The sequence below is a fragment of the Alternaria arbusti genome (genome assembly GCF_024043155.1).
Source record: "Alternaria arbusti strain BMP 1465 chromosome Unknown scaffold_2, whole genome shotgun sequence".
Lineage (NCBI taxonomy): Eukaryota > Fungi > Ascomycota > Dothideomycetes > Pleosporales > Pleosporaceae > Alternaria > Alternaria arbusti.
Genome location: NW_026249942.1, coordinates 1431755 through 1453580, shown reverse-complemented (window position 1 = coordinate 1453580; position 21826 = coordinate 1431755). Strand labels below are relative to the sequence as shown.

Here is a 21826-nt window from a genome sequence, read left to right as displayed (position 1 = left end):
AGCGTCAAATAAACTGTCGTATAATTGTATCGAGCTGTCTATGCGCTGCTAGGATGCATTGATAGCGAATTGGTATCGTGTTGACGCTCGAGTGTTGATGCTGCACGAGAGTGGGCCCGATCATAACAAACATCCCTGCCGAGTAAAGTCCAGCCGTTTTCTCGCGAGCACGTGACGAGCGCATGTTCACCCGCCACGCGACCGAATCGCGGACCCGTGGCACCCCACGATTCAGCAACTCCCGGCTCCGCATCCGTGCGTGTAGAAGTGTCTTTTCGTTCCGTAAATTTATGAGCGGCCATCCATAGACCCCTTATTTGTCAATCGCATCTCCAAATTCCTTCCCAGTCTCTCATTACTATCAGTAACTAATTTTCTTTTCTCTGACGCGTCCTCGACTCCCGAACACGAACAAGTAATCGCACATTGTCGCAATTGGCATAACGCAGCAACCGTTCGTGTCTATCAAAGCCACTTTCATCCATCGCGCGTCTCCGATCACCGGATGTTTGCAGCCCCGCGGTTGCGTCTCCTAGCCGTGAACAGCCGCCTTCAACCCCGCCCAAGCATGTCGTCACCTCGTGCGCGCGCTGGCTCCCGCCTTACACAGATCTCCAAGCATTTAGACTCGAAGCCCTTTCTCGAATTGAACACTCCCTTCTCCACTGAACGCACCGCCCGCATCGAAGACGAACAAGGCAACCGCATACCTCCCAAGAAGGCCGAAGAGTTCAAGCAGGAAGCCAAGAAGGAAATCAAGAAGGAAGTAGAGCAGGTCAAGAAGCTTGCGCCGGAACCACCCAAGAAGATGTCGAGCCAAGCACCACACCCTGCCCTGCTCATTCCAGGGCCCATTGAGTTTGACGATGCCGTACTCTCGTCTATGAGCCATTACAGGTAAGACACACCCATGGCATTTACTGTTCATGCTGTTCGCAATTGCTAACCTCATTAGTGAATCGCATGTCGGTCAACCCTTCGTCAACACCTTCAGCGAAGTCCTCGGAAACCTGCGCAAGCTGTTCCTGTCCAGCGACCCTGCTGCGCAACCCTTCGTCATCTCTGGCTCTGGCACACTCGGATGGGACCAGGTAGCGGCCAACTTGGTTGAGCCCGGTGATGAGGTGCTCGTCCTACACACCGGCTACTTTGCCGATTCGTTCGCCGACTGCTTCGAGACCTACGGTGTCAAGGCTACACAGCTCAAAGCGCCCATTGGCGACCGACCACAACTCGATGAGGTGGAGAAGGCACTGAAGGAGAAGGAGTACAAGATCCTGACCGTCACCCACGTCGACACGTCGACTGGAGTGCTCAGCGAGATCAAGGCATTGAGCGAGCTTGTCCACAGGGTCAGCCCCGAGACATTGGTCGTAGTCGACGGTGTCTGCAGTGTTGGCTCCGAAGAGATTCGCTTCGACGAGTGGAAACTCGATGCCGTCATCACGGCTTCGCAAAAGGGCATTGGCTGCCCAGCTGGTCTGAGCATCATGATGGTGTCTGGCCGAGCGATTGAGAGGTTCAAGGCGAGGAAGACACGACCAACTTCTTACTTCGGTTCCTGGAAGAACTGGTTGCCCAGTGAGTACCTCCAAAATCATAGCACAAGCGCATCAGCGGAACTAACGTGACCGCAGTCATGCAAAACTACGAAGCCAAGAAGGCGTCCTATTTCGCTACGCCCTCCCCACAACTCATCCACGCGCTCGACACTGCACTCAAGCAGATCCTCGCCCGACCCGTTGAAGACTACTGGGCGGCACACAAGACCGCGTCGCAAAAGGTCAAGAAGGCTGTTGCTGATCTCGGTCTCAAGCAGCTTGCTTCCAAGCCTGAGAACCAGGCCACTGGTATGACCGCCATTTACCTACCCGAAGGTATGACACCTCCGGATGTTCTGCCCAACCTCATGAAGAAGGGTGTCATCTTCGCTGGTGGTCTGCACAAGGAGATCGCAACCAAGTACATTCGCTTCGGACACATGGGCGTCAGCGTCACCGACCCGAACCGACCGGATATCACCAAGGCGATTGAGAGCCTGAAGGAGGGTCTGGCGGAGGCTGGCTACAAAGCATAGCCGGTGAGTCCTGCCAGCCTATGAAGGAATTGATCTAGTATACCATATACCGAACTATCCGTTCGAAACAAGCTTTTGCATACTACCACTATCTGTACATAAACGGAAATTCAAAAATAGAACACAAAATTCACTACCAGCCCGCTGGTGCAGCGTGATGATAAGTACAGTGGCTATGCCAAATCCTTTGCACACTCCAAAACCGGCACCTCTCCACCAACGGCAGCAACACAGACTCCACTGTACATGCCCGAGGCAAATATCGATCACTAAATCACTGAGATCAACCAAACTAGCCTACACGAGGCTAAGTTGCCAAGATTGCCCAGGAACAGCAACCTATGAGGTGAACTGCCGGCCCGTTGCCACCGAATGAAATCATCGAATTCTCTCCACACCACCACGCCTCTAACAGTCCAAGATGCGGCAAGTGGGTCTGGCAAGGCTGTGTTCCTGGTGATGTATTCCGATGATGAATGGGCTTTTGGGAATAACGTACTTAATTCCCCCGGTGCAGCGGCGTGTCTTCGGTGTTCAGTAATTGCTGTGAAGCCATTGCGCATCGTTGCCATTTTTCTCTGGCATTATTATCCTTTCAATCTCTAGCTCTATTCTCGTAGCTAGCAGCATTGCCCAGAAACACGGCCGTGGCTGTGGTAAGCTTGGAAGTCCCTTGATAGTACGATGACGTCTACATCGCGAAGCCTACAACACACTTGGGACACAGCATGGGCAACTGCACCACCTCAAGCATGCGCTACCCTACGCAATCTCAACGGCGCCGTCGCATGGGGCGAGACATGTGTCTTTCCTGAAGAAGACGGGGACCCGATACCCTTCAGCATAAACACCGCTTGCATGCCCTGGGTGACATCGAATATCTATCCATCGCCATCCGCATTCTACTCGCCCGCTACCGCATGCCCCGCGTCTTGGACGGCCGTTGCTACACAAACAGACGCGAATGGAGAGGGTAGTGATAACAGATGGATTGACGGAGAGATTGGGTTGCAGTGTTGCCCCAATGGGTTTCAGGCAGATGGAAGAGATGGATGTCGACCGGGAGGCAGTGGCAACTTCCCAGTTGTTGAATGTGGAGAGGCGGACGCGGAAGAGAACGAATCGAGGACATACGCTGGTGGATCTTGGCCGGCAAGCGCGACGCCGAGTATCACTGCATTGCACTTGAGGTACCAGCCCAGTGATACCGGCAGTGTGAACCCGACTGCTTCGAACACAGCGACTGGTGCATCCGCAAGCGACAGCAGCGGAAGCCAAGGAGGAGGAAGTGGTGGAGACAATAATGGCAGTGGAAATGGCATCTCAACAGGTGCCATAGCAGCTATTGCCACCGTCGTCCCACTAGTCATGATCCTCGGAGCATTAGCACTGTTCCTCCTATGGAGGCGACGAAAGAAGAACAGGAAAGCAGCCCTTGCCTCAAAGCACATGGGCGACGAGAAAGACGACGACCCAACAAGACCCATCGACGACCACGCAAACCACTCCCCTTCCGCCTATCACGCCATACCCAAAGGCACGACCGCAGCCCACTACGCCAACTCGTCACAGAACCCGCACGAAACCCCCGAATGGAACGTCGAGATGGATGCTACAGAAGCTGAGCGTCAGAAACTCGCTAGTACTGCACCGGCATATGGAAGTACAACGCCTGGGCTGAGTCTGGGGAATGGAGAAGGAGCGACGGAACTTGCTGGGTTGGCGAGGGTGCCGAGGAAACCTATTGCGCCGGTGGAAATTGATGGCAATGCTGTTATACCGGAGGTGGGGGATGCGTATATTCCGTATAGGCCGGGGAGGGAGGGGAGCTAGGATGTTTGATACCCGGATATTCAATCTTTGTTACTGTCACATGGTTGTTAGTCTGGTTTTTGATGTCAAAGCTGTGATGCGTGACGTCTTTCCATGTCTGCCTTGGTTTTGTGGCGGGTATGCCTCGGAATACGCCTTGACTACGCAGGCTGAGTACAGAGCTCGCTCTTTCACACTCATGCGCCTCATATGTTCTTCTCGACACCGGTTCTTGTGGATACTGATGGTGAACTTTGAGGGGTTTATGCACGTGTAGGTGGCGTTGGCCTCTCCATGTCCAATCGATTGCCAAGGCTGAACTCTGCAAAAAAGGCCAGACTTCGGCACGCTGGAGTTTTTCTGCCTGAGGCTGAGACGATAGGTTCTCTGATTGGCCTTGCCTGACTTGTGTACGTCATTGCAGCTCAAATCTGATGTTGTGCGTGCTGGGTATCGGGCTATGTCAATGTTCTCCGCACCGGTGAGAGCCTCATTTGCACTACTGACGCACTTTGTTCACCGGGGAAATCTCTTGGTGTATGTACTATCCAATCATTTTCCCAGAACTCATAACTTGGATGTCTTATTTTGGGCATGTATATGATCATTGGGTGCTTCATGCCATCTCTTCAACGCCTTGTCGGTGTTAGGTGGTGTTCTGTTCTCTTCCTACATGACACGCTGACGCAAACAGCTCCTTTGAGCCTGAGATTCTTCGATAGCAGCGCCTGTCGTCGGACTCAGATCGAACATAAAAGGGAGCAGGTACCCCAACAATGATGATGGAAGAAAGGTTCATGCGACATCTTCATGGTGCCCAAAGAGTACGTACCATCGAAAAAATGCTATAAGATCATGAGGGTACGGACGTCCTCTAATGATGCCATCTGCTTGCAACTGTTCCAATTAAGTCTTTGTCATCTTTGGTACTTGCAGTGACTTGACTTACTACTATCTTCTGGTCTCAGTTACCTCACTGCTTACCTACTTCGCCCTCTTGTCGCTTGTACCTCTTCAATAAGCTACCTCATGTCCAACGCAGACAGCTCTACAGAGCTTGCCTTGCAGATATGCTTTGGTATATTTGGTGTCTTCAGTACCGTTGCTACCCTAGCTGGTCTTCACCACCATGATTCGCTTGGCTGCGTCTTACTTCGACGCCTAAGAGGCCGTCACACCACTCGTACGTGTCATGTGCAATGAGGCTATGATTAATGTGTCTGACCACATCCTAAGATCCCGATGACCTGGAGGTAGAGGCCGCCAACACCAGCCTTGAGGACCTTAATGTCATTGCCGACTGTTCGATCCCACCCGTGAGGAGGCCTACACTACCGCCTTCCTACGAGCAGTTCGGTGAGGGCTCCCAGTTTGGGGGCTTTCTGAATGCCGACATCGATGTTGGTCCTTCCAATAGCAAGCCAGATAAGCCATCACATTGAGTGGAAAGGAAAAGGACTCATACATCTGAGTGGTCAGCTGGTATGTCCTCCATGGAAGCAGGACTTGGGGGTTTCTGACGGCTCGTTTCGCTATTATGTAAATGCCGTATGCATTCGTCGATGGAGAAGCTATGAGGTTAGGCATACACCGGTAGTCTACGCGCAAAGAAAATCGACATCACATTACCATGCCTATTACTTCTCTTCGCAGTGAGCATCATGTTATCAGCAGTACGACATGAATTCCTCAAAAGCAATGGGGTAAAACCTGCTGACAAGTGGAGCGAATGCCCAAACATTGGGTGAAGTGCTCATTATTGCTACAAACGAAGGACGCAAAGGAAAACACCAGCATAACCGTAATGAAAGTAGAAAATGCAAGGCTAGGAAACAAATGGTAAACAAAACAGCCTACTCAGTCCCCGGTTTTATCTAGGAAGTGAGGTTCGGCGTGAGTACGGTTTAAAAGACAGTAGTAGGTCAGCGAACTGAAGCTCGTCTTGGACCATCATGTCTGTTGTCCAATACAGGATTCTACGCAGCGACAAGATAAGATAGGAATAAGAGATGGTCTTGGAGTCGAAGCGATATACGCTTGAGATATGTGACATCTCAGAAGTGTCTTCTCAACTTCACGAGACCGAACTTTTCAGCATCCCCTCGCCCCAGTACCACATCGTAGGCGGGATTTTCTGTTGTCGTTACCCAAAACCGGGTCTCTTGTATATGTTTGGTATTGCTTCCGAAGCACCAAGTCAAGTCGACGTATCCTTCCACCCCTTCGCCTCGATGGTTGGCGAGAACGCACTCAGATTTTTCGCTCGTATGCACTGGAACATCCAGTACTTGTAGCATAGGCCGTGAAATGATGCTTTCCGTGGTGTTTGGATCGCATGAGAGGACAGCTACCTCCCAGGTTTCCAAACTACCCTTCGTTCGAGAGCAGATCTCGATTTGGGCCGGCTGAGGGATTCGTTGTCTTCGCTAGATCTCGTTAACAATGAATGATGACGGTGGAGGGTAACGCACACCAGATGACAACAACCTAGAGAGTCCCCAACAAGACATTTTTCGTAGTCAATTAAGTAGCGGGTAGTATTTCGTGTTTCGTGTTTTGTGCGACGATGCAATGGTGGTGTTGATGCGAGTTGGATCTAAGTGTGCTTTTCGATTGTGATAATAGAGTCCTCCAGGAACTTCACGAGGAGGACCTTCCGCCTATAAAGCGACCAATAGCCCCAGGCACAAGCTTCTTTGCGCAGGCGGGACCTCTGTATGACCCTGAAGGACTGCGCATATGACAAACTCGAGCGACATGGAAGCTCTGAGGCGTTGTTGGGCGTGTCAAACCCAATGAGCCCGCATTTCCGATTTCCTCTATAGTGGCGCAGTCATGGTTCCTTCGACAAGCACTTGAGTCACCGGGGCAGATCGATCTCGAATGTTTTTGCGTCACAGCCTGAAAGAAGGCAACCATTGTCTGTTCCTGGAGTGATCAGCAGGGCGCAGCCGCGCATGTCCTCTACCGATCAGTGTTGAAGTGTAGCCTCGTCAGCTAAATTCTAATGTTCGAAACGGTCATATTCTTCATCTCAGTTGCTCTCCTCTGGTATGCGAAGTGACAGATGGGGTGGAAGAGATAGGTTTTCCAGGTGTGTTATTCGTGTAGTGTGGAACTGATCGCAGGCGGACTGCGATGCACGCGTGGCCCGACTGGCAGGTGCCTGCCCGGGAGGCAACCACTAGTGCTAGCGCCAGCACGCATGAGCAACCTTAGCCGCAGCAGGCTGCGAAACCTTGGAATCTCACATACACCAGCGTAGCCATGATGCGTTCTCTTGGCTGCCTACTCATTTGGCCTTCTATTTGATTCGTCATTCTGCGATATCCAAAGTACTTTCGCTTGTGCTTCCACCTTCCCGGATAAAGACTGTTTCGTCGCGGAAAGAAAGATAACATCGACACGTTCGAGCGACGATTTTAACCGACTTCGCAAAGATCCAGAAGAGTCCAGGTTTCATGTTCAGAAGTGGCTTATCACTGGTGGTAGGGGTGAGTATAACTTAGTGATGAACGATGTGTATGCCTGACGAATATACGCCTGCACCTCAGGCTGAGGGCTGCTTGACATTGCAGATGTATGCAGCTTCACTCAGAGGTCCTTCTGCCCTCTTCATGCGCATGGCTTGTCAACTGCAGATGGTGTGTTGAATGACGTGGAGGCTCTGACGCACATTCGAATGCTAAGTTCAAGATATATGGGCGCAATGAGCGACACCTATATGGAGAGACACGCATGAAGGCTATCTGGCCACGAAAGAACAACAATGTCGTCGCAAGATCCTCTTGATCGTTTCGTTAAAGGGTACCCGAAACTGGCTGCGCAGATGGAGATACTACCTGAGCTCGCTATATTCCGCAGGTTTGGGGCTCTCAATGCTCAGAACCTGTTGTACATGCAGGCTGAGCTCACGTATCTGGAGAACAAGCTACGAGAGCGGCAGTTGGCCGACCACATTGATCCGTCGGAAACGAGGAAAGCGCATGCACTGAATTGGTTCTGGCTCCGTGAATCCGAGAAAACCGGCACAGGTGAACAACTGGAATTGGTCATGAAGATTAGAGAAACGCTCAAAGAGTACAGTGTGTTTAGAGATTCTCCAGCGGACGCATAAAGCTGACTACGTCAGATGAAGCGTTAGTACAACAAGCCAAGATTCTCAAGTACCCTCAGCCTAGTACTTGGGATCTCCACCACATCCAAAACTATCTCCATTCCCCAGAAATGGGCGAAAACGCATTGAGTGGAGAAGACGGCGAAATCTGGGGCTCTGCCTGCAATCGAGAGTCCTACAAGCCGGACCTGGTGACGTTATGTCCTCGCGCAAAGAAGGACGCCTTTTCCGTGTGGGCTGCGGAGAGTACCATCACCAATCTCTTCAGGTGTGGCTGTGCTCGGATGAAGAAACCTTCGCGCATTCATGGAGTGGTCGGCTACGAAGATAGCACTATCTATCGCATTACCTACTGGATCACCAGTATCCTCGCGTCTCTCATACCGATAGCGTCCATTGCCGTGCTGTATCGCGTTCAGTCCATGACTGCTCGACTCGGGATCATTGCTGGGTTCAATGTTCTGGTTTCTATTTGCTTGATGGGTTTGGCCAATGCGAAACGCGCCGAGGTGTTTGCTATTACAGCTGCGTGAGTAAATTCACTTCCCCCCTCAATGCTCACCTACTGACGAGACTTAAGGTTTGCTGCTGTGCAGGTCGTGTTTGTTGGGTCTGATAGGAGCACTGTAGGAGAAGGGTTAATCTGAATTCAATCGCAAAAAGAAACTACCCTTTCTAAATGGAGACATTAACATATTCGAAGAAGGCAGTATCGGTGACTGATTACCCCGTAACTCCTTCGCTTAGCCTCGGCAGAATCCGTGTCGGTCGTATACGCTGCAGGAAAACTGTGGCCAGGCGGCATGCGTTGTAACCACCTGCATGCGTGCGCCACCAACTTCGGCACAGCACTCATTCGGCTACTTAGCCATTGGAGCAATTCAGTTAAAGCCCACCCCGCTCCACTTCAGTCCAGCCCAACTTGCAATCTAAACAATATCCAACACCGTCACCTTTATCTCGTCGCAGTCCGGCCCCCGTCCATTGTTGGCGTGTCATCCCTACGTCAACTGGAATCGGCGACCGAAACAATCTTTGAGCGTACCGAAGGACCCAATCCGGGATGTATACGTGTGTGTAGTATGTTCAGGGTGGGGGGTCAGCGTCTCTGAGCCGCGGCTGCTTGTGCCTGTCCAAATCAGTATCATAGCCATGGACCAGAGCTTTGACGGCTCACCTGTTGCTGTTCATATTGCCTCATCTTCTCTTTCTCTTTCTTGCGTCTCTCTTCGGCCTCTCTCTGTTTTTGAGCGAGTGTGGCAGCTGTCTCGCGTCAGTAACGATTCACAGTTTGCGGTCACGAACGTACAATCGACTCGAGGCTGTAAAGTCCGATAGGCACCAAAGAACTCGCGGTTTCCTTGCAAGAGCCCTAGCTCTATGATAGTATCGCTCCCAATCACCAGTTCAAATGTCTCAAGATCAACCACCTGGAATATCGAATTTTCAAATCGTGGTCGGAAGCTGGGAAACTTTCGAGGATCGCTGCAGTACCATCTTGCCTCAACCTGACCAAGGCATGTCACCTCAGTATTGTTTCCGAGGGTTATTCTGATTGGCTCGGTGCTGGGGCTTGGTGATAAACCAAATACCCTGAGAAACTGGGGAGTGATCAAGTTGTACTTGCTCTGCGTATCCACTAGAACAACACCCGTGTTGACTCTGGACCATTGAGAGCGACCTTCATCCCATATGGAGACATCTACCTTTCTTTGGAAGTTCTCGTTCTTTTTGGCTGGCGTGAAGCTGCGTCGTAGCTTACATGGCAGTGTAGGAGCATCGCATCTCGGTTTGCTGGACGGCAGATAAGACTTGAGGAACTGTTTGAACCTAGGGCACGCGGAGGTGAATGTACGTTTTTGCCGCTTGGTCTTGGTCTTGAGTAACTCGTCGTTCTCATCCATTTGGCCAGAGACTTGGGTAGGAAGCGTCGGGTCGATTGCTACGGTGCGATCACCTTCGACAAATTGTTAGCTTCGAGCAAATCATCTTCGCTACAAGACTTAGTGACTTACTGCGCGGAGAGAACAGTCTCTTGGCTTTACTGGTTAGATCCATCTTCGCTGGGGAACTTTGATTGTCCATAGCGGTAACAATGCAAGAGATGGGAGGTGGAAGGCGAGATTCGCGTATATTACGCAACGCTGCAGGAGATCAGGGCTAGTATAGTAGTATGGTTCATCGAGGCGGGGCTGAGTTCGATCAGGCTTAGACTTCAGAGCCTCACCAGGTTGCCTGCTTGCTGTGCCACACACAGTGTGGCGACAACTGAGCGACCGGAGAGCGCTCACAGCACACACTAACGCGCTCGACTGGTCAAGACCTGCTGATGGGACGGGGCAGGCTCGTTCATACCAGGCCTAGACCTTGCGCGGGTGGCGCAGCCACTCTGCAAGGGATGTCATATCCGCATTATATCGTTGCTCTGACAAGAAAAGCAGCTTGTGAGAACCCATGGATCACGAAGATGTCTTCCACGAGTAAAGCGTTCAAATCTCGTAGATGACCGTTAGTTACTGTAAACCACGATCAATTCAATATTGATATGGAATGCTTCTACGAATGCAAAGTTTGCGACCTGTCAGTATCGTTCTTGCAATGAGCAACCGCTGAGCGGTGATCCAATACTCGACGCATATGGGGCAAGACGAACTCACCGGAAACGGTAAATGCGTAGTACAGACACTGTCTTTACGTCTTCAAACCACAGCAGCTCAGCCTAGTATTCGCACACATGCAGCCTGACTCTTGTACCGGTCAGCCGCTACACATGGTCAGATTCGTGGAAGGCTGTGGCGCAGCATGGTACTGGATTGCACGTCCGGTGGTTCCGAAACCACCTCAACAGTGGTCAGTGAAGCTGCTGTCGTTTAGGTCCAGACATCGTTGTGCGTGATGTACTAGGAAACTGCCTCGTCGGGCGCCTGATATAAGTGACGTCATTAAATGTTACCTATGAGCCACCATGATGGAGCGTTCTTGGTGTTGCTCTTTACGCGTCTCTGCGGTGCTGCATAAGCTGAGCAGCCTGTTTCAGACCCCGAGCACAGTATTGGATTGGCATGTATCGTCTCTTGACGTATCGATCAACTTCCTGGCGAACATCCGGGCTGTGCTACTCTCCGAGCGAGTCGCCCACCGGTCACCAGCAACGATAGGCAGTCAAGGTTAGCAGGCAGTGTCCCACGCATGAACTTGTCAAAGCGTCCGTTTGGTCCACTATAGCGTATATTTCGACTGTCTTGCCTTAGTCGCCTCGGAGTGCTTTAGTTCGCATATGCGATCAGAGCGAGCCCGAAACCCGATTGCTTTCCTACGTATCAACGACAAATAGTGCGCCTTCGACTTGGACCGGGGCCGGGTCTTGGTTCGGGCTAGTCGTAGGAATTGTACTTTGGTATACGGCGTGACTGCGATAGCTTCGATGCGCTTTCCTGCGTTGGGCCAAAAAAGGGATCCGATCCCAAGCCATGCTCCTCCGAGTACATGCGACCTAGTCATCTCGCATTAGCAAACAGTCGCAACATATGGAGAGTAGCCAACATATGCCAAAACCTGGAATCGTATTCAATGAAGTATACCACACACTTTTCCCAAGCCGTCAAAGACCAGAACTCCGCGACAGTGACACAGAACAGCCCTGCACCCTCGACATGCGTTTGCAGACACTCCATCAAGCCCCCTAACCATCCACCTTAGCCGCACTATCAGCGACCTCACCAGCCGTCTCAGCCATCTCCTTATCCTCCTTCTTCTCAGCCTTCTCCGCATCCCCCTTACTCGGCACGCCGTCCTTATTATCCACAAGCTCCCTCACGACATCGACCGTAGCCGCCGGGCCACCAGGCTGGACCGCAAGCACCTTGCCCTCCTTATCAACAACAAAGACACCGCGCGTTGTGCTCTTCGGCGGCTTCTTGAAGCCAATGGCGGAGATGAGGCTCTGTGAAGGGTCGCATAGCAGGGTGTAGGGAAGCTTCTGCTTGGTCTTGAAGGTGGTGTTGGCTTTGGGGCTGTCGGCTGAGAGACCGTAGATGGAGTAGCCGGTTGCGGTGAGGGGGTCGTAGGAGTCGCGGAAGAGGCAGGCTTGTTTTGTGCCTGTGGTTGTACGCGTTAGTACTGCCATGCGAACGCGAAGGAGCTGTCAGGGGTTGGAGGCTTACATCCTGGCGTTGAAGCCTTGGGGTAGGTGAACAGTACGACGCCGCCCTTGCTCTCCTCTACGAGCTTTGCAAGCGTGGTCTTGTCTCCGTCATTCGTCTCAAATTCTCCGCCAAAGGACGCGAGGTCAATGGTGTCGCCGACCTTGGGTGGGCCGGTCGCAGCGGCAGCGGACTCGCCGTTGCTCTTACCGACAACAGCTTCCTTGACAGCCTCGACCTGCTCAGTGACGGTTTCCTGGACTTTCTCGACGACAGTCTTCTCGCTCTCGGGCTTCTTCTCCTTGGCGGGCGCCTTCTTCTTCGTCGGGCGCACAGGCGCTGGGGGTGCTTCCTTGCGCTTACGGAGCTCGACGGGCATGTTGAGAATAGAGTCGCGAGATGATGTTGCAGTCGCTTTAGTGTCGCGGGAACGTATAAACTTCAATCAGGGGGAAATTGGGCAGGGAAGAGGTCGGGGTCGGACGCTTGAACGCTCGTGGAAATCGAGGTGGGACGGTTGGCTAAGGGCAGGAGTACGAAAACCAGCGGAACAGTGGTACAACCCTTCGCAATATGAACAATCGTGCCAGTTCGCGGGAAAGATATCCTCGGCCTGATTCAGTAAGAACTATAATATGTGCGTCGTCTAGTCAACGGTCGCAGCGTAAGCATCGTGGTGAGCCCGAGCGAGGCCAGGTCGTCCAGCCTCCTCACTTGGCATTTCCCGTCCACATCGATATTAGCCAGATTACCTGAGCCTGCGTCTTTTCCTCGGGAAACAGCTTATTTCGGACGCGCACTGGGGTAGGAGAGGCTTGTCATTGGCTCGTGAAGTGAGGAGTCGTGAGATGCGCAGCGCTCGGTTGTGCAGGTCCCGGCGCGTCATAGCTTCCCTTGCGCGATGCTACTGTTCAGCAGCAACACAGTCTCCCGAAAAGCCCACAATTGATATCGAATGCGTTGATTTTCTGATATTTACAACACAATTGCGCTTCTAATTAATCTACGTCTTGGTTCTCCACCCCTAACACCCGTTCGCGAGCTTGAAAAAGCACGAGAACACGCTTCCAGCTCATGCGCTACATCTATGCATCTTTGGTACCTCCTGAAACCCAGCTCACAGGATGCCAGTTATTCTCGCAAGAAAACACCTTGCCACCAGACCCGCGATTCAACGCCCATCCAGACGACCACATCCCAAGCCCGAACTGTAGCACGGAGTCAGCACTCGTCTTGTAATGTCTTGGAGAGTAGACTTACAATGAGCATGCCTAGTATAACGATAGAGACATTCAAGATGGTAAAAGCTATTTGCGAAGTCGACGAGAACAGCTTACCGTTCTTCTTATTGTGCCACAGCCACATCAGTGGAGGAAGGGCATCTACACGCGTCAGCCAATGCAACTATCATTGTCCATAGTGAGTAGTATTAGTAGTGACTTACAGCTAAACCAGCTTCCAAAGAGAGCTCCTATCAGTCCCAATAACAAATTAAAGTTCGGCACAGCTTCAGCCAAGATCCAGCTTACCAGCCACGCGCCTGTACATATAGCGCCCCAACTCCCCAAACTCTTCCAGCTGTTGGTAGATGCTACATTGGTGCCCTTCCATACACGAAAGTAGATGTATTTGGTCGCTACAGAGCCATTGACTACGCCTGCGACGATGATCGTGGGCAGCGCGATGCCAAAACAAATCTTGCTGACGAGCGGGGATGCGGAACCAAGAGCGGGCGAGGCTACAAGAGGCCCGGCGTAGTAGTATATGATGACGGATATGAGCATGTAGAATGTGACTGCGATACCCTGCTCGAAGATGAGGGCTTTGCGGAAGTCGCACGGGTCTTCGAGTTCGGATTGGAACGAGAAGAAAGCGACGTGTCCAGCTGTATGAGATTAGCAGACTTCTTTATGACCACAGAACGGGAAATAACCTACTGTAAGCTAGGACGATGTTCATCACCTAAATAGGGGTGTACGAAGTCAGTGTTTGTCTCACATGCAGTTCGTACATCGGCAATTAACTCACGGGTGCGAGTCCCTTGACGAGTGGTACATCGGGTCGCACAGCAACGATATTGCCCATGTCTGGCTTCTGGATACTAATCGCGATCATGGTTACCGTAACTGCCACAATGATGGAACCGCAAGCTGAAATGTGTCAGTCGCGAGTTCACATGAAGCGATCGGATCCTTTGGCCTACAAAAGTAGCTAAAGTAGCTGATGTTCTTGAACGTTCTGGGCAATCCTAGCAGGAAGGAGACGATCAGTCCGACGACAGTGAAGACGATAGTGCAAGTGCCGTGGTCAGTCATCGCATTCATCGCGACCGCAAAGGTCAAGATGTGCGCCCCCATGATGAATATCAAGACTAGTAGTTGTCCGACAGCAAGCACCTCGCGAAGCACTGGCCCGCTCATAAGCATGCCGCAGTCCGCGTAGTTCGCTACAGACGGATGAGCCAGCTTGAATTCGCCGATCAAATAGCCAGTGTATGTAGCGATGATGCCTAGGAAGCATATGCAGAGGAGACCGGGGACGAGGCCGAGAATCGCAAGCGCTTGGGGAAGGGCGAGAACGCCTAACGAGACATTCTCTGCGAGCATGACTTGACTGTGTTATTTATATGATGGTGCGAAGGTACGAGAGGCTTACGAGTTCCGACATTCCTGGCAGTAGAAAGTCAGCGATAGTTTAAAGAAGGATATTATGCCCCGCGAACGATGCATGCCGTACGCCGAGGAGCATCAAAGTACCGTTAAATCTCGTTCAGTGACACTGCACACAGCATCAGGTACATTGTGTACTTACCACCACTTGCACGTCTTGTACTGTATCTCAGCGCCTTCCTCGTTACCAAAGACATCCTGTTCTTCAGCTGGCGCAGCCTGTCCTTCGAGGTCCGCCGACGGAGTCAATTGAGGCTGAATCAATTGCTCATCCAAGGGCTCTTCCGGTGTCGTCTTCTCTACTGCGTGCCTAGTCATGGCTTTGTGTCGCTTAAGCTGTCTCCGCAGTCGTCGCGCGGATATTGTCGTGAAGAGGGCCGGTGGAATACGAGGAACGGAGAATAAGGTTAGGATGAGAAAAGGATGACAGGAGCCGGTCAATCGTAGTAGCTGACGTTGTCACGACACGGTACCAGTCTGGAATGCTGCAAGCGTGAGCGCAGTTATGAGCTCGTTAATGGCTATGCAATGATGGGCGCAGTTCGCTCGATTTGAAGACCGTGAAATGATGTGGGCCAAACGAGCGCCTGCCATGCAAAGCCGTGTCGAAATTGTGGGTGAGATGTTTGGGTGTACCACGGAAGCTTGTAGGATAGGGACATGCATGGAGAGTAACAGATAGCGGAACATATCAAATGAATGGATGTGAACGCGTATCTCGAGATAAGACACAGTACCAGGTCAGTTTCATATCCCAATGTAATGATTACACTAGTATGCAGCGGAGTGCGGAGGCACTGATTGCAGGCTTGAGCTGTGGTAGCGAGCCCATGATACCCAAGTTTCGAGCACGCGTTGCTATCAGTCTGTACACTGTACGCGGATATGCACAGTCTCAGAACGTACGAGATGGAAAAAGAAGACTGGGATGAAAGAGCAACGACAGCAACTGTGCGGTTTCCAGTTCGAGACTTGATGTCAGAAGTGCTGCGTGTCGGGTAGTGTGTAAGTAGAGATCTGAGTCGCTATTTATACGATAATCTACCGATAAGACTATCGCAAGAGATAGTAGTGTAATGTCAGTGGTTGAAGCGGGGAAGAAGAGTCGTCAATGGAATAGATGTTACCTACGTCATCACGTGGACGCGTGGGCAAGCGCGATCCGGGCTGCCGCCACTCCACACTCCCTCATCTTCCCCCGCGCGCAAGCCAATCGTACCAAACTGCCAAACCTATGCCCCCTCATCCGCCTTGCGACGCCAATTGCATCACAAACACGCCATGAACTCCGACCTGAGCCATCCGCCGACGCGAGCGACCCGCAAGCGAAAGACTACCACGTACGCCGACAACGATAACTATGACGATGCGCACCTCAAACACCAGTCCACACCACGGAAAGCCAAAAAGACAAAGAGCGCACCCGAAGTAATCGACTTGACGGGAGATTCACCCAAGAAGACTGAGAAGACTCCTGTTAAGAAGAGAGGCAAGCGCGACGCCGATGCGCCTGCCGAAGAGAAGCGTGCGAGAGTGTTCCGCAAGCAGGCACCACAAAGCTACCTCGCGATCAAGGAAAGAGCGTTCACACAACGCCTTACAGTCCTTTCGCGCGAACGCTGCGGAAGCGATGATGTACCAGAGGAGAGGGTCATTGTCGCAGGCTCCACAGGCAACGTCTACACCGTCTCAGTTGGTCTCGTTCCAAGCTGTGACTGTCCACACGCGAAGAAGGGCAATCAATGCAAGCACATCATATACGTCATGTTGCGCGTGTTGAAGGCACGGGAAGACGTCGCATACCAACTAGCCCTCATCCGCTCCGAGCTGCGCGAAGTCATCAAGAACGCGCCGCCCATTCCCGGCGTAGAGACAGACGGAAAGGACGGCACTGAAAAAGAGGGTCAAGACGGCAACCGCAAGCCCATCGAGGGTGAATGCCCCATCTGCTACGACGAGCTCGGCGAAAACGAATCCATCGTATACTGCAAAGCTAGCTGTGGGAACAACGTGCACAAGGCCTGTATGGCGAATTGGATTGCTGTCTCAAAGGGCAAAGCGACATGTCCATACTGTCGTGCCAAGTGGGAGGCAGACATAGGCTTCGAGGGTAAGCTGGGTGAAGTCGATACAAAGAATCTGGAGAGGAATGAGGACGGCTATGTCAATGTTGCAGGACAGCTCGGTCTCAGTGGTGAGAGGGATTATTCCACATATCATCAGTACTGGGTCCGACGACATCTAGGCCACGGTGGGCGTGGGAGGGGTGGCTACGATTACGATGATGACTACTAGGCCTATGTTTGTCGAGGTGTGAGTAGGCGGGAGATGTGTATTTGGCGTTCAGGACATGATACCCAGTAGCGATAGGCGCACGGCACCGTGCAAGACATTTTTCATCAGTTGTATCTCTACAACTATTGCTCATTCGACTCAGTTTTTCCTCGTTTCCCTTCGTTTACTCAACATCATGCGTGTACACTATCCCCATCTCCAAATCCACTCACCTCGGCCACATCGGAAATTAAACCCTCAAGAATAGCACAAATAGCGATCGCCACGTACGCAGCGCAACTCCCCCAAACATACCCACCTGTCACCGGGCATCTTGCATAATCAAGAAATCGATCAACATGATCTGAACATGTCACCTGCATCCGCTTCGCCTCGTTTCCAGACCCACAACCCTTTCTCTTCTGCGTCAACACGATCAGCATGAACGGACGTCCTCGGCGTATTTATTCCACGTCCATCTATAGCTCGTGTACTACCATCCCGTCCGATGCCCAATACGAGTGTATAATGACGCGTACCAATCTTGCGAGAAAACGATCCCAGATGCGGTCTATTGATATCAGATGTAGTATAGATCCACATCCACCAGTAGTCGCTCGAGCCACGAGTGATCAACAACGACAGCGCACGTTCCTTCCACCAACAGGATGTTGCATAATGTAGTACTGCGAAAAGGCTGTCGGCGTTTGAAAGCGTGTTTTGTGCAGTCATGTACCCTGCGGCACGGTAAGTAAGTTGGAGCGGCTCGAAATGGGAGGCGGAGCTGAATGCGAATGGCTGGGTGGAGACGTGCTGCACCAGACCCGGGAACGTGTCACTGCGGCTGCGAGTGGCTGTGTTTGCTTTATTAGACGTTACACTTGTGGCCGATCATGCGAGAACGTGCAAGCGGTGGCGCGATGATGTACAGGGATGGGATTGGGACAGTATGCAGGTACAGTGATCAGCTCTGCAGATTAGGTTTGTGTCACTGGGGATCTGGTCCCGACTTGCGACAGAGTTCGACGGGGGCGGCAAGGGAAACGCTGGCGCTCAAACTGAGGTGAGAAACATCACAATTGAGATTGGAGGCAAGATTCAGTAGAAACGAGTAAATTCAAGAAAGCTAGATAACGCCTGGTCATTTGACAACCGCAACAAAGGAAAAGTCTAGGAACAAATCGAGGTTCATCAAACATTGCAGTCTGACTGCGCCCAAATACCAGAGTCCGACGAGCATGAGGAATCCGGAGAGTGGTGTGGAAAAAGACAGTCAATATATTGTCGAATGTACATGATATCAACTGTCTAGTCCCGGCTTTTACGTGAACAATCCATCACAAAGGAAACCACCCAACGCTTTGCCCCTGCCCGAGGGAACTTGATACAGTAGACAGACAAGACATGCGAGAATGCGGATCAAGCGATCCTACCAACAAAGGACACTAAGAAAACGCGAAGCTCATATACAAGAAATGCACTTTAGCGCTTAGTAGGTGCCGTAGCCGGAGCCGTAACCGCTGCCAGAGCCGTAGCTGTTGTCAGGGGTAGGGGTGGGGGCGGCGGAGGAAGAGGCGACGGTGGAAGCCTCAGGAGTCTCAGTGGAGACGGCAGCAGAGCTGGAGGCACCACCGTAGCCGCCACCGACGGGGTAGGCAGCAGAGCTGGTCTCAGCAGAGGCGGGGACGCTGGAGGAGGGGATAGCAGTCTCGCCGGTGGGGGTGGCTACCTCAGAGACGAAAGAGAAGCTGGGGAGGACCGAGGTGGGGACGGCACCGGTGCCAGTGGGCATAGCAGGCTTGGTGGAGGTCTTGAAGCCAGTGGGGCCGGCAGGGTAGGGGTTGGTGCCGTTACCGGGGACGGGGTACATGGCAGTGGGGACGGCGGGCATGCTGGAGGAGGCAGTCTGCTCAGAAGGAACCTCGGGGGTTGGCTCAGGAGCGTTGGGGGTAGCAGCGGGGTAGTCACCACCCTTGGTAACGGTGACGGTCTCCTTGGCAGTTACGGTGACAGTGACGGGAGCAGCGCAGTCCTCACCACCCTCGCTTCCAGCAGGAGTGGACGGCTTGGCCTCACCACCAGCAGGGCCAGTGGGGTAGGCACCGTTGCCACCAGCAGGGCCGGAGGGGTTGGACTCGGAGTCAGCGGGGACATCGCCCTCACCAGTGGGAGTGGGCTTGACGGTGATGTACTTGGTAGAGGTGGAGGTAGACTTGATGGTGGAAGTGACATCCTCCTCACCGGCGGGGCCAGTGGGGTAGGAGCCCTCGCCGCCAGCAGGGCCGGTAGCCTCGGAGGGAACCTCACCAGTAGGAGTAGGCTTGCCGACAGTGACGACGACAGTGGAGTACTGGGTGGAGGTAGAGGTGGAGGTGACCTCAGTGGTGACTGGGTGAGCAGTCGAGCCAACACCGACGGTGTAGACGAGGGTCTCGGTGTAGGTCTGGACGACCTCAGAGACGGGGTAGGAGCTGGTCATGGCCGAGCTGCCGGTGGGCTTGGGGAGGTCAGACTCGGGGCAGACGGTGGTGCCGACGGCAACAACGCTGGTGACGAGCGCGGTGGAGTGGGCCGGGCAGTCAGTGACGGTAGGGGGGCAAGCAGTCTTGGTGAAGATCTGGGTGCTGTAGATGGTGGAGGTCACCATGTCGCTGATGGGGGTGGAGGAGACACCGCTGGGAACCATGCCAGTGCCGGTAGGGACCATAGCAGTGCCAGTGGGGTAGAGACCAGTTCCGGCCATGCTGCTGGTGGTGGCAGCCTCAGGAACGACCGAGGAGGGGACACCTCCGTAGCCGCCGCCGACTGGGTAAGAGCCGGAGGGGATGGCAGAGCTCATGCTGACGCCGGGAACGACGGAGCTGCTGGTGGCAGCCTCGGGGACCTCAGAGGAAGCAGAGGAGGGCTTGCCACCGTATCCACCACCGACGGGGTAGGAGCCGGAGGGGATAGCGGAGCTCATGCTAACACCGGGGACAGAGCTGGAGCTAGCGCCAGCAGGGACCGATGAAGAGGCAGCAACGGGAACGGAGGAAGAGACACCACCGGAGGGGACAACGGCAGAGTAGCCGGTGCCGTAGGCGGAGGAGGAAGCAGCAGAGCTCATGGTGGGGATGGCAGCAGAGCTGGAGGTGGCAGCCTCAGGGACGGCGGAAGAGGGAGCGCCGTAGCCGCCGCCAACGGGGTAGCTGGCCATGCTGCTGGTAGCAGCCTCGGGGGTGCTGCTGGAGACACCGCCAGCAGGGACGCTGGGAGTGTAGGTAGCATCGGCAGGGGTGCTGGAGGTCTCGAAAGCCGGGGAAGAGGACTGGATGTATGGGACCTCAGCGGACGAGGAGACGACCGGGGTAGCAACCGAAGAGGAGATGGGGGTTGCGACGGTGGAGGCCTCGGGGGTCTCTACGGGAGTAGCAGAGCTGACAACAGCAGAGCTGGCGGGGGCGGAAGAGCTGGCGACAACCGGGGGCTGGGCGCCGTATCCGCTGCCGTAGCCGTTGTTGCCACTCTCGTAGCTGTTTCCACCACCGTAGGAGTCGGTGGCACCGTATTGGCGACGGGCCTGGCGGTGGCTGCGAGCCTCAGCGGCATCGGCGGCGGCGAGAGCAGCCAAGAAGGCAACGGTAAGCTTCATCATGATGAAAGTTCAAAAATCCTGGCTCTTAAAACTGAAGGGGTATTTGACGGGAATTCAAAAGGTCCAGGCGAAAACGTTGATAATCCAGGAAAGAGTGACTGGATGTTCAAAGAATGTGATGTCCGAAGACAGTTGATAGCGAGTGTGGTAAGGAAAAGTTGCCTTGGGTGAGGAGAAAAAACACAGCGAGGGAGGGCGGTATATGAACTCTCTGGCTGACGGTTGCAGGATGGGGCCTAAGCACCTGGGTGGCTGCTAACGGCAGCACAGATGCGCCTAAGATGGTCGGCCCCTGGCGGGTGTTAATTTCGTTCAGGAACAACCGGCGGCAGGGGCCAGTCAGCGGCGTTCTTAGCCAGGAACAACTTCAGGGGGATGCATGAGCCTAGCCACTCAGGAGGGCCAACGCGGAAGCTCGAGGCATGGCAGCCGCTGGGAAATGCGCCGGTCGCGAGCTCTCGTCGCTGAGAGGCGAGACTCTTCGTTGCCGTCGACTCGCAGCGCGGTGAAGCCGCTGGGAAAGAGGTCACGATCTTCTGCCTGCTCGCCCCTCGTCGCGCTGGACGTGTGCGCTGGGATGGCCCTCGATGGTCTCGTCAGTCCGTCTCTTTGCGTGCCGACAACCCCCAGAGATTGCGTTTCAAGGCGCTTGGCCAAAATAGAAAGCGACCATGGCGCAGATCCTCCCTGCTAGAAGCATCGACAGAAGCGGGTACATGGCAGATGCGCGCTGTCGGTGAAGGCACACAACCGTGCCGAGATTCAGCGCAAAGACGCAGCCGGGCGAGACAAAAATGGACTCGCGCAGGCATGCGTGAGATTTGGTCCATTCTCCACTGCCAGCACACGGTGCGACAAGAGAGACACAGTGCCACAGTCGCCATCAGCTCGTGTTGAGGGCGCTTTCGTGTTTGCGGGGACGCTTGTCGATAGGCGTGGATAAGGCAGCGGTGGAGCAGTCGATGGAGTGTTGGCCGTCTTTGTGCAAGCGTGGGCCATGGTGCGACGCGCGAGCGCGACCTGCGCCTGCCGCCTCGCATGTCTGCACAAAGGGCCCCAAAGTGACTTCATCGCCGGCGCGCCTGAGTCGTCGTCGCTTTC

The 21826-nt window shown here is 53.5% G+C and overlaps 8 protein-coding genes across 8 annotated transcripts; 4 read left to right on the top strand and 4 right to left on the bottom strand.

Moving 5' to 3' along the window:
• Window positions 1-568: 568 nt before the first annotated feature.
• Window positions 569-2077, top strand: J4E86_002071 (uncharacterized protein; the record flags this gene model as incomplete). Its single annotated transcript, XM_051442634.1, has 3 exons — window positions 569-897; window positions 956-1581; window positions 1638-2077. 3 exons carry the CDS (start codon window positions 569-571, stop codon window positions 2075-2077), a joined length of 1395 nt encoding a protein of 464 aa, XP_051306222.1.
• Window positions 2078-3445: 1368 nt separating this feature from the next.
• J4E86_002070 (uncharacterized protein) lies at window positions 3446-3910 on the top strand (the record flags this gene model as incomplete). The annotated part of the gene is made up of 1 exon (XM_051442633.1): window positions 3446-3910. The coding sequence occupies one exon, from the start codon at window positions 3446-3448 to the stop codon at window positions 3908-3910; it is 465 nt and encodes a 154-aa protein (XP_051306221.1).
• Window positions 3911-7658: 3748 nt separating this feature from the next.
• J4E86_002069 (uncharacterized protein) lies at window positions 7659-8539 on the top strand (the record flags this gene model as incomplete). The annotated part of the gene is made up of 2 exons (XM_051442632.1): window positions 7659-7974; window positions 8022-8539. The coding sequence occupies 2 exons, from the start codon at window positions 7659-7661 to the stop codon at window positions 8537-8539; spliced, it is 834 nt and encodes a 277-aa protein (XP_051306220.1).
• Window positions 8540-9533: 994 nt separating this feature from the next.
• On the bottom strand, window positions 9534-10064 carry J4E86_002068 (uncharacterized protein; the record flags this gene model as incomplete). Its single annotated transcript, XM_051442631.1, has 3 exons — window positions 9534-9572; window positions 9599-9948; window positions 10022-10064. 3 exons carry the CDS (start codon window positions 10062-10064, stop codon window positions 9534-9536), a joined length of 432 nt encoding a protein of 143 aa, XP_051306219.1.
• Window positions 10065-11688: 1624 nt separating this feature from the next.
• On the bottom strand, window positions 11689-12527 carry J4E86_002067 (uncharacterized protein; the record flags this gene model as incomplete). The annotated part of the gene is made up of 2 exons (XM_051442630.1): window positions 11689-12104; window positions 12170-12527. The coding sequence occupies 2 exons, from the start codon at window positions 12525-12527 to the stop codon at window positions 11689-11691; spliced, it is 774 nt and encodes a 257-aa protein (XP_051306218.1).
• Window positions 12528-13512: 985 nt separating this feature from the next.
• On the bottom strand, window positions 13513-15135 carry J4E86_002066 (uncharacterized protein; the record flags this gene model as incomplete). Its single annotated transcript, XM_051442629.1, has 7 exons — window positions 13513-13530; window positions 13593-13619; window positions 13678-14033; window positions 14086-14110; window positions 14177-14298; window positions 14352-14761; window positions 14960-15135. The coding sequence occupies 7 exons, from the start codon at window positions 15133-15135 to the stop codon at window positions 13513-13515; spliced, it is 1134 nt and encodes a 377-aa protein (XP_051306217.1).
• Window positions 15136-16098: 963 nt separating this feature from the next.
• Window positions 16099-17112, top strand: J4E86_002065 (uncharacterized protein; the record flags this gene model as incomplete). Its single annotated transcript, XM_051442628.1, has 1 exon — window positions 16099-17112. The coding sequence occupies one exon, from the start codon at window positions 16099-16101 to the stop codon at window positions 17110-17112; it is 1014 nt and encodes a 337-aa protein (XP_051306216.1).
• A 1468-nt stretch (window positions 17113-18580) lies between these two features.
• J4E86_002064 (uncharacterized protein) lies at window positions 18581-20725 on the bottom strand (the record flags this gene model as incomplete). The annotated part of the gene is made up of 1 exon (XM_051442627.1): window positions 18581-20725. The coding sequence occupies one exon, from the start codon at window positions 20723-20725 to the stop codon at window positions 18581-18583; it is 2145 nt and encodes a 714-aa protein (XP_051306215.1).
• Window positions 20726-21826: the final 1101 nt, after the last annotated feature.